This window comes from Coregonus clupeaformis, unplaced genomic scaffold (assembly GCF_020615455.1).
Source record: "Coregonus clupeaformis isolate EN_2021a unplaced genomic scaffold, ASM2061545v1 scaf0149, whole genome shotgun sequence".
Taxonomy (NCBI): Eukaryota; Metazoa; Chordata; class Actinopteri; order Salmoniformes; family Salmonidae; genus Coregonus; species Coregonus clupeaformis.
The window spans coordinates 459556-472500 of record NW_025533604.1 but is presented as its reverse complement, the minus strand read 5'-3'; the positions used below and the strand labels follow the sequence as shown (position 1 = coordinate 472500).

At 46.0% G+C, this 12945-nt stretch overlaps 1 protein-coding gene across 1 annotated transcript in view; it reads left to right on the top strand.

Annotated features, from left to right (window-relative positions):
- LOC123483543 (NLR family CARD domain-containing protein 3-like) overlaps positions 1-2311 on the top strand; it is a gene marked incomplete at both ends in the record, with an annotated part of 11333 nt that extends 9022 nt beyond the window's left edge. The window contains 1 exon segment of the mRNA XM_045213765.1: positions 1835-2311. Within this exon segment, the coding sequence (XP_045069700.1) occupies positions 1835-2311 (477 nt within the window).
- Positions 2312-12945: the final 10634 nt, after the last annotated feature.

The window sequence follows — 12945 nt, the reverse complement described above, 5'->3', positions numbered from 1 at the left end:
ACACACACACACAGGACACACACACACACAGGACACACACAAACACAGTAAGTACACTGGACACACACACACACACACACACACACTGGACACAGACACACACACACACACACTGGACATAAACCCACACTTGACACACACTGGACACACACACACTGGACAAATACACACACACAAACACACACTGGACACACACACAATGGACACACACACACACTAACACTAGACACATACACACTGGACACACACAAACTAGACACACACACACACACAGGACACACACACACACACACACACTGGACACACACACACACACACACTGGACACACACACACAGGACACACACACACTGGACACACAAACAATGGACACACACACACTGGACACACACACACACACACACTGGACACACACACACACACACACAGGACAAACACAAACACAAACACAGAAAGTACACTGGACACACACACACACACACAAACACACAAACACACACACATCCTTGACACACACACACACTGGACGCAGACACACTGGACACACACACACTGGACACACATCCTGGACACACACACACTGGACAAATACACACACACAAACACACACACTGGACACACACACAAACACACACACACACACACTAGACACACACACACTGGACACATACACACTGGACACACACAAACTAGACACACACACACACACACACACACACACACACTGGACACACACACACTGGACACACACAAACTGGACACACACACATACACACACACAAACACACACACTGAACACACACACGCTGGACACACACACCCTAGACACACTCACACACAAACACTGGACATACACACAGACAATTATTCTTACCACCGTTTGTCCTGTGTGTGTGTGAGTGTGTGTGTGTGTGTGTGTGTGTGTGTGTGTTTGTGTGTGCATTTGTATCAGTACACACACTGGACACACACACACACACACACACACACACTGGACACACACACACACTGGACACACGCTGAATGTGTGTGTGTGTGTGTCCAGTGTGTGTGTGTGTGTGTGTGTGTGTGTGTGTGTGTGTGTGTGTGTGTGTGTGTGTGTGTGTGTGTGTGTGTGTGTGAGTTCAGATGTATCCCTCAATGACTGTCTGTTCTTCTGCTTACCGCTACAGTGTGGAACATGGTGGAGAGAACACAATGAAACCTGGACTTAGAAAATGTGAGTGTTGACTGCTGTGAAGAATATGACTAAGAATAAGTCTTAATTCAAGTGAAGTCAAAGTCAAAGACCACCATCATTACTTACTTGGTCATATTAAATATCAGCTGTAGTTCTACAGAAGCACAAATCAGGGACAACAAAGTTTACAAAGAGTTGCTTTGACAATGTGTGTGTCTGTGTATGTATGGCGTGTTCATGTTACTTTATAAATGTGTGTGTTCAGGATGTGTGTGTGTGTGTGTGTGTGTGTGTGTTCAGGATGTGTGTGTGTGTGTGTGTTCAGTGTGTGTGTGTGTGTATGTGTTTGTTCAGGATGTGTGTGTTTTGTGTGTGTGTGTGTGTGTGTGTGTGTGTGTGTGTTCAGTGTGTGTGTTTGTGAGAGTGTGTGTTCAGGATGTGTGTGTGTGTGTAATTAATGGGAATAAGTGTGTTTTATATTACCATACAGTTTAACATATGATCATTCAACAAGTCTCAAGTTACCTTAACTTCTCCTTTTGATACCTAGAAACATCTACATTAAATGAACTAGTGAAAAGTGAGTTAACATTCTAATGTGAATGATGATGATTTCTAATATTGTGTCTGGTTTCATCCATCAGATGTCTGTGATCTCACACTGGACCCAAACACAGTAAACAGATTCCTCTCTCTGTCTGAGGAGAACAGAAAGGTGACAGGTAGGAGAGAGGAGCAGCCGTATCCTGATCACCCAGAGAGATTTGAGGTCTATAGACAGGTGCTGTGTAGAGAGGGTCTGACTGGGCGCTGTTACTGGGAGGTAGAGTGGAGTGGGAACATGGCTGATATAGGAGTGACATATAAAGGAATCAGCAGGAGAGGATGGGGTGGTGACTGTAGGATTGGATGGAATGACAAGTCCTGGAATCTGTTCTGCTCTGACAACAGTTACTCTGCCTGTCACAATGATAAGTCCACTACCATAGACGTCCCCTCCTCCAGCTCCCACAGAGTAGGAGTGTATCTGGACTGGCCAGCCGGCACTCTGTCCTTCTACAGAGTCTCCTCTGACACACTGACCCACCTGTACACATTCCACTCCACATTCATTGAGCCCCTCTATCCAGGGTTTGGGGTTGATGTTGACTCCTCAGTGTCCCTGTAAATAATAACCATGGTAACACTGACACACACACACACACACTGGACACACACACACACACACACTGGACAAACACAAACACTGGACACACAAACACACTGAACACTCACACTGGACACAAACAAACACACACACACACACACACACACACACACACACTGGACACACACACACACACACACACCAGACACACACACACACACATACACTGGACACACACATACACACACTAGACACACACACACACACACACACACACACACACACACACACACACACACACACACACACACACACACACACACACTGGACACACACACACACACACACACCAGACACACACACACACACATACACTGGACACACACATACACACACTAGACACACACACACACACACACACACACACACACACACACTGGACACACATACACAAACACACACACACACACACACACACACACTGGACACACACACACGCTGAACACACATACACACACACACACACTGGACACACACACACACTGGACACACACACACACACTGGACACACACACACACACACACACATACACTGGACACACACACACACACTGGACACACACACACACACACACACACACTGGACAAACACACACACTGGACACACACAAACACACACACACACACACACAATGGACACACACAAACACACACACACTGGACAAACACACACACTGGACACACTCACACTGGACATACACACACACACACACACACACAGGACACACACACACTGTACACAAACACACACATACTGGACACACACACACACTGGACAAACACACACACTGGACACACTCACATTGGACATACACACACACTGGACACATTCACACTGTACACATACACACACTTTGAACACACACACACACACTGGACACACACACACTGGACACACACACACACTGGACACACACACACTGGACACACACACACACTGGATACACTCACACACTGGACACACACACACACTGGACACACACACACACTGGACAAACACACACAATGGACACACACACACACTGGACAAACTCACACTGGACACACACACACACACACACACACGGGACACACACACACCGGACACACACATACACTGGACACACACACACACACTGGACACACACAAACACACACACACACATACGCACACACACACTGGACCAACACACATACACTGGACACACACACACACACACACACATTGGACACACACACACACACACTGGACACACACACACACACACACACTGGACACACACACACACACACACTGGACACACTAGACACACACACACACACACTGGACATACACACTCACACACTGGACACACACACACACACATACTGGACACACACACACACACTGGACACACACACACACACTGGACACACACACACACTGGATACACACACACACTGGACACACACACACAAACACACTTGATACACACTCACACACACTGGACACACACACACACACTGGACACACACATTGGACACACACACACTGGACACATTTCCATGTGTTGTATTTTGATGAAAGGAAATCCCATATAGCCTACTGGACAGGACTTTGCTATGGCATCTTCTGTTTGGGTGTCTCAGGTCAGGTCTGAGCCATGATCAGAATGTGTCTCTGTGTCTATTTCCAGCCCTGCCATTTCTACCTGTCCTGATCTAGTGTTTCACCCCTGACCTCCTCACACCGTCTCACTGTCCATGTCTGCTTTTAGCTCCCACCTCTACTTCACTGTGTTATAATGGACCTTATGCTTGTTATGTCACCTCTGTAACCAGTTATCAAACATACTGACCTTTCTGACCCTATCCCATGGCCCTACTTTCTACAACTGAACATTTAAATTCCTCTATGAGTTTTGTTTCGTGTCCATTTACTTATCTATGTATTTGTTGTAAATTGGGGTTGTGCTGCAGATCATCATGGGGGTTTGTATGTGTTGAGATGATCACGTTCCAGATAAATGGTTGAACTGATTCCTGTCTCCTGTCTCATCATTATTGAATTGTTATACAGACGTGGTTATGAAACCCACGAGACATAACAAAAGATTGGTGATGAGTAAGTCTGAATCTACAGGAACTATTCTGTCTGGAAGAAGTGTGTTTTTACAACTGTTTAAAACTGTTATTTTCTGTGGTACAGTCTAGGCTAATGTTAGCACAGTGTATTGCTAGCAGAGGCAAGTGCATAGTCGAGCTAGCTAAGAAAGAGCGTTAACCAGTGGTGTAAAGTACTTAAGTAAAAATACTTTAAAGTACATCTTAAGTAGTTTTTTGGGGGTATATGCACTTGACTTTACTATTCATATTTTTGACTACTTTTACTTTCACTTCACTACATTCCTAAAGAAAATAATATACTTTTTACTCCATACATTTTCCCCTGACACCCAAAAGTACTCGTTACATTTTGAATGCTTAGCATATCAGGAAATGGTCCAATTCACACACTTATCAAGAGAACATCCCTACTGCCTCTGATCTGGGGGACTCAGTAAACACAAATGCTTTGTTTGTAAATTGTCTGAGTGTTGGAGTGTGCCTCTGGCTGAACGTAAATTTAAAAAACAAGGAAATCGTCTGGTTTGCTTTATGTAAGGAATTTGAAATTATTTATACTTGTACTTTTACTTTTCATACTTAAGTATATTTTAGCAATTACATTTACTTTTGATACCTAAGTATATTTAAAACCAAATACTTTTAGACTTTTACTCAAGTAGTATTTTACTGGGTGACTTTCACTTTTAGTTGAGTCATTTTCTATGAAGGTATCTTTACTTTTACTCAAGTATGACAATTGGGGACTTTTTCCACCACTGGAGTTAACATCGTCATGGACGGCAGAAAAGGACTCGAGACGGACATCGGAGTGGGAAAACAACGTGATTAAAAAGGGAGGAACATACAGTGATTAAAGGAAAGGACATTTATTAAACTGTGAAGACAAACCTTTTAATTAAATCTGCTAAATGAGCGAACTTAGGAGGAAACATCAGTGAGTGAAGTGAATGAAGATCACGTGACTGAGGAAAATATTGCTGTGGTTGAGGACAATATTGAAGTGATTGACAATCGGGAGCTTATTGAGAAACAAAACATTATTGGAATTGTTGGAAACATTGGACAGTCTGATGAAAGTATTGAGCAGTGGAGCTCATATACAGAACAGTTTGAATATTTTGTTCTTGTAAATGACATGGATGAGGACAACATTGTGCCTACATGTTTTAGTGTAATGGGGCCAAATACATTTAATTTACTAGGCAGCCTGCTACAGCCAGACAGAACAGGTAATAAGACGTATGGGGATATTGTGGAGATACTTAAAGGACATTTTTCACCAGAACCACTAGTTAATACTGAAAGGTTCAGGTTCCACAGGAGACATCAGGAAGAGGGAGAATCAGTAACAATGTTTGCTGCTGCATTAAAGAAACTACCAGAACACTGAGTTTAATGCTGTTCTAAATGACATCATTAGAGACAGACTAGTATGTGGGCTACGGAGTGAAGCTACACAAAAGAGACTGTTGACTGAAAGTCATCTGACCTTGGCAAAGGACATTGAAATCAGTGTGTCCATGGAACTAGCTGCTAAAGAGGCTCACCAGTTGAGTTCATCAGGAACTTAGTGGGTTCATCTAACAATCCTAATCACCAGCTGATACATTTTAATCTCATTCCTTCCACCTAGAAAACATCATTTAATAGAAATCACAACCGCTCCTCTGTGTGATCTATGTAATCAAGGTGCCTTGGGCTCCTTTAATCATATGTACTGGGAGTGACCAGGGGACATGTTTTGGAAAGAGGTATCCTCGTACCTTGTTCCCCCAAACTGTTATTACTGAATGATAATTCACCACTGTCATTACAGCAAAGACGTATAATGTTGTCAGGTTGGACAGCAGCTAAAAAGATGTTGGAACTAAGATGGCAACCACCACACCTCATTGGATCAGCACTTTTATAGATATCATTTATTTAGAACTATCCACTGCTAGGATCCATGGGGCTAGCCAAACAAGAATTGCAGCTGAAACCATAAAATAACTCCTGTAGTGGGTTTTACCCAACAGATTGACCGTTAATTATCATTTTTGTGCAAATGTGTACCTTGATTTAGTATTTATTTTAATGGAGATCAGGTTGGGTGGGTTGGGGTGGTCCCAGGAGGGTTGGAGGGTGGGTTGGGGTGGTCCCAGGAGGGGTTGGAGGGTGTGTTGGGGGTGGTCCCAGGAAGGGTTGGAGGGTGGGTTGGGGTGGTCCCAGGAGGGGTTGGAGGGGTGGGTTGGGGTGGTCCCAGGAGGGGTTGGAGGGTGGGTTGGGGTGGTCCCAGGAGGGTTGGAGGGTGGGTTGGGGTGGTCCCAGGAGGGGTTGGAGGGTGGGTTGGGGTGGTCCCAGGAGGGGTTGGAGGGTGGGTTGGGGTGGTCCCAGGATGGGTTGGAGGGTGGGTTGGGGTGGTCCCAGGAGGGGTTGGAGGGTGGGTTGGGGTGGTCCCAGGAGTGGTTGGAGGGTGGGTTGGGGTGGTCCCAGGAGGGGTTGGAGGGTGGGTTGGGGTGGTCCCAGGAGGGGTTGGAGGGTGGGTTGATGCAGCTGAGGTGGGTGATTGTATATGTAGTTTATTATAATTGTATTTATCTGCAATAACTCGTTTCCATAATATACTGATATATATTTTAACAGTATTGTGTCTCCAGCTGTATAACCATTCCTGCTGCTATTTGTTCTGATATATATTTTAACAGTATTGTGTCTCTAGCTGTATAACCATTCCTGCTGCTATTTGTTCTGATATATATTTTAACAGTATTGTGTCTCTAGCTGTATAACCATTCCTGCTGCTATTTGTTCTTGTCTGTGTTCCTTTCAAGTAAATAAAAAGTTGATCACAGAGTTTCAACTGAAAATCAGAGACCGGGAAATCAAGTCACATGCTTCCACTGTGGCAATGTCACGGTTTCAGCCGAGGCTCCTCCTCCTTGCTCGGGCAGGCTTCGGCGTTCATCGGCTACCGATCTAAGTTTCTGTGTTCTACTTGTTTTGTCTTTAATGTTCACACCTGGTTCCCATTATGTATTGATGCCTTCCCTATTTAACCCTCTGCCTCCCAGTGTGTTTTGTGCGTGTTTGTTCATGTTTGGTTGTCGTCTGGTGAGCGGGTTTGTTTCCTCCCTGCGTGGAGGTTATGTTATGTACGTTACCTACGAGTAAAGTACGTTTTCGATTAGCTCTGTGTCCTGCGCCTGACTTCGTCCTACCGCATCATACTGACCTCCTGACAGGCAAGGTGGGACATCAGGCTTCCAAATGCTGGTGGAAGGACATGGATTGTCCAGCCTGTGGTAAAAAGGGAAATCAGGCTTCTACATGCTGGTGGAAGGACATGGATTGTCCAGCCTGTGGTAAAAAGGGACATCAGGCTTCTACATGCTGGTGGAAGGACATGGATTGTCCAGCCTGTGGTAAAAAGGGACATCAGGCTTCTACATGCTGGTGGAAGGACATGGATTGTCCAGCCTGTGGTAAAAAGGGCCATCAGGCTTCTACATGCTGGTGGAAGGACATGGATTGTCCAGCCTGTGGTAAAAAGGGACATCAGGCTTCTACATGCTGGTGGAAGGACATGGATTGTCCAGCCTGTGGTAAAAAGGGACATCAGGCTTCTACATGTTGGTGTAAGGACATGGATTGTCCAGCCTGTGGTAAAAAGGGACATCAGGCTTCTACATGCTGGTGGAAGGACATGGATTGTCCAGCCTGTGGTAAAAAGGGCCACATCGAACAAGCCTCCAGAAACAAAAAGAGAACAGAGAACAGAAAAAACAGAAAACAAGAAACAGACATTCCAACGAAAGACAAATAGACTTGTTCACACTGTTGAGTAAGAGAACACTGAGGTGAGTGACTCATCAGACCAGGAAGTTACACTGAAAATCCTGACCTTTCCTGGCGGGCCGCACGGCTACCATGTCTCCCTTGCTAGAGGGACAGCCGGTGGGTATGGAGATTGACACAGGGGCAGCTGTATCTCTTGTGTCCGAAAAAAGACACTGAAACACCTTCCACTTCAACCAGCGCACCTCGTGTTAAAGACTTACACAGGTGAATCTGTCGCTGTGAGAGGCATCACTGATGTCACAGTTCAGGTAAACAGACAAACTGAAAAGCTGCCCCTCTATGTTGTGAAAGGAGACTATGCATCACTACTGGGATGTTCATAGTTGGAGAAAATCACACTGGACTGGCCATCAGTGCATACAATGACACATGGAGACACAGATCTACCTGCCATCTTAAAGAAACATGGAGAAGTCTTTAATGGACAGCTGGGTAGTATGAACGACATTACAGGGAAGCTTAGCATTAAGCCAGACAGCAAACCAATGTTTCTGAACGCAGGACATGTACATTATGCTATCAGACCAAAAGTCAAGGCTGACTTGGACGCTTTAGTCAAGAACAAAGTACTGGAGCCGGTCAGCATGAGTGAATGCATGAGCAACACCCATCTACCAGTCCTTAACACTAGAACCGCCTGGCCTTTCAGCTACTAGGGATGGGTAACTCCAATCCTCGGGGTGTCACACTTTTCCCCCATCCCTAGCAAACACAGCTGATTAAAGTAATCGCATTCTAAATTGAAGATTATTGTCAAGTGACGTGTAGAGAAGTCAAATGCACACAGAGCGGCTGGCAACGTTCTTTACTGAATACAACATGCAAAACAACAAACCTCCAAAACAGGGAGGAAAACACAACGACCCGTACTTACAAGGAACTGCCGGAATGACAAACGAACAATCACACACAAAATAACCAAATGAGAGACATGGGTAAATATAGGGAATACAATCCAACATAATAGGAAACAGGTGTAAACAATAAAGACCAAACAAGACAAAAACCGAAAACATCGATCGGCAGCAGCTAGTACTCTGGGGACGACGAACGCCGAAGCCTGGCCGAGCAAGGAGGAGGAGCAGCCTCGGCTGAATCCGTGACAGTACCCCCCCCCCTTGACTCGGGGACGGCCAGGAGGACGCGGAGCAGGGCGAGTCGGATGACTCCGGTGGAAATCCCTCAACAGGGAGGGATCTAGGATGTCCCTCCTAGGGACCCAGCACCGTTCCTCCAGACTGTACCCCTCCCACTCCACAAGATACTGCAGACCCCCCATCCGACGCCTCGAATCCAAGATGGAACGGACTGAGTATGCCGGAGCCCCCTCAATGTCTAGTGGGGGCGGAGGAGCCTCTCGTATCTCATTCTCCTGGAGTGGACCAGCTACCACCGGCCTGAGGAGAGACACATGGAACGAGGGGTTAATGCGGTAATTAATGGGCAGTTGTAACCTATAACATACCTCGTTCAATCTCCTCAGGACTTTAAATGGCCCCACAAACAGCCGACCCAGCTTCCGACAGGGCAGGCGAAGGGGCAGGTTTCAGGTCGAGAGCCAGACCCGATCTCCCGGTGCATAAACCGGAGCCTCACTGCGGTGGCGATCGGCGCTCGCCTTTTGCCGTCTGATAGCCCGCTGCAGATGGATATGCGCAGCGTTCCAGGTTTCCTCCGAGTGCCGAAACCACTCATCCACCGCAGGGGCTTCGATCTGGCTCTGATGCCAGGGTGCCAGGACCGGCTGATAACCCAGCACACACTGGAAAGGCGTAAGATTAGTGGAGGAGTGGCGGAGTGAGTTTTGTGCTATCCCTGCCCAGGGGATATACCCCGACCACTCCTCCTGCCGGTCCTGGCAATAGGACCTCAGAAACCTACCCACATCCTGGTTTACTCTCTCCACCTGCCCATTACTCTCAGGGTGAAAACCTGAGGTAAGGCTAATCGAGACCCCCAAACGTTCCATAAACGCCCTCCAGACTCTAAAGGTTAACTGGTAAACTTAGCGAGCTGGCTAAATAGCGCAGTCAACATTAGCTATGATACAAATTTACCTGGCCTGTCATTATGGCGCTAGCCATCTAGCCAGCCAGCCAGCCGATCCTATGAGTCATTTGGTTCTATCCTCATGTTCTAACAGTTCCCTATCCACTGTATCCAAGTTCAAAAACAGTTCCTCCTGATGTAGTAGACGGGAACAAGTCAGGGAGTTCTTTCCTCATGTATGTTTCAGCCATCTTCACAGAGTCAAATGTGCGCTCACCATTCTTGGTTTACGTCCACAAAGTCGTCGGGTAGCAGCAGGCCGTATGCCGAGCCAGCCTGCCGCAGAAGCCTCTTCAGTGGGGAGAAAGCCATCCTCCTCTTGTGTAGTATGGGAGAAAGATCCGGAAAGATCATGATTCTGGCATCTCCGTACTTGAGCTCTCCCTTTGCTCGGGCAGCAGAGAGGATGCGGACAGTGTCCTGGTACCGTAGAAATGTAACGACAAATGCCCTGGGTGCAACCTGGCCAGGGAGCCGCCTCCGTAGGGTGCGATGGGCCCTCTCCATTTCCAGTGGGTGCGCGGAAGGGGGTAGATCCAGAATTTTGGGAATCCATTCCTGTAGAAATGAGATGGTGTCTCTTCCCTCCACGCCCTCCCGGAAACCTTGAAATCTCAAATACGAGCACTTTTGGACATTTACGTAAGACTCTAATTTCTCCTCGAGTTTAGAGATGGCGTCTTCCAACTTCTAGTGCTTTTGATCCACTTCCTCGCGGACGTCCAGGATGGCAGCCTGTTGGTCAGCATGGTCTTTTTGTAACTTTGTCACTTGTTCCCTTTGTGACGTTCTGGTCTTCGTGGACCAGCACATCAATTTTGCTGAGGCGTTCAGAAAGTGTCTCTTGGATTTTAGTTATACCCTTGTCCATCACCATTCTGAACCATGCTGGTGCTTCTTCCGAGCTAGCATCCACCGAGGCCGAAGAAGGGCTGTGAGACACTAGCGGTTCTGGGGGGAGCAGTGCCCCTGTGACAACAAGCTTGGACCCCCTGAAATATTATCACACAATACATTTTTGCGATCATGTTCTTTATTTTTTATTTGCTATGGAGAAGCTACTCACTGGCTGGACACCTAATTGCCAGCTAGCTGATAGCTGGACAGTTGTGTGTGTGTGTACATGTGTATATAAATATATATAATGGGGGGTTGGGAGGGTGAACTCAGGTGGATGGTGATTGTTTAACTAAATGTCTCTATTCTGTCAGGATCTGTCAGGATATGTTATTGTTAGTCATCAGGGATCCTATGGGAGGAGAAGAGACACAGTCTGGTACAAGTCAACATGACAGCCGTGAGTTGGGGAGGAGTGAGCAACTTGGGCAGAGGTCAGGTTAGATGAAGTGAGGAAGAACATATATCACTCATCTTCTGGATAGCAACAGAGGTGTATTGGCTGTTCAGATGTGGAAGGAGGGGCTCAGCATAGGAGAAAGGGTTAAATACCAGTGCTTGTGTGAACATGTTCTTTGTCTTATGCAGCTGCATGATCCAATGGGTGAATAAACTTGGTTTGAGCTTTACTAAACGTCCCTGAGTTTAACTAGGTTCATTTAGAACCTAACACGCTTAAGGTGTTGGCTTGAGAGTTGATGGACCCAGGTTCAAAACCCGTTTGGGGCTTCCCCCTGAATTCACTACAATATATTTGTTTGCCTAAGGGCAGGGAGACCCGGGTTTAAGACGAAAGGGGCATTACACCTGTAGTGGCTTCCTTTCCTCTTTACCATAGCCACTGCCCTAGCCTGAAGCGGGGTTGTTTCGGACGCATACAGTCCACACTCAACGTTTCCAAACGGCCAATCATTCAATGAGATCCAGGGATATAGTGCAACAAAAATGTTTATTCTTCTTATCTAACAAAAAGGTATTCTCCAATCAACTTAAAGCAGAGATTACTTGAAATGCAAATACATAATATAATATGACCTGTCTGTCTGTATTTCTGTATGTCTATATGGTCAAAAAACTATACCGCTCCCGCATCTAGCAAGGACTCCTCCCCGAAGGCCCAACTTCCTGTCTTTATACTAACACAATTAACACAGTACAATGAATGGGCAGAGGGGGGGCCAAAACTGAGTTACACTAATAACAAATGAATATATCTCAATCCGGTAAATAAATCATAAAGGTACGTACCTAATATTTCATCATATACATTAATATTTAATATATTTACACAAATGTACATGGAGCTCAGTATGTTCAGTCTTTTATACAAAATATGCCCAAATCGGCTCTAACAACACCGTTGCTGTTTGCAAAAAAACACTACACTGGTGGAATCAGTGGAATGGTGCATTGGGAGAAGTGTGCACATTTCATGGGCGGGATCTGTACCCAGGTGTCCCATGGGAAAAAACAGTGTCTTGACCATTAGACCAAGAGGTAATGCCTGTCACGATCGTCGTAGGAGTGAGTAGACCAAGGCGCAGCGTGAGAAACAAACATGACTTTAATTAGTTAAAGTTACTAAATACAAAACAAAACACGACTCGTGAAGTCCACGGTGACAATGACCGAACACGGAACAAAAACCCACAACACCCAAGGGAAAACATACAGATTAAATATGG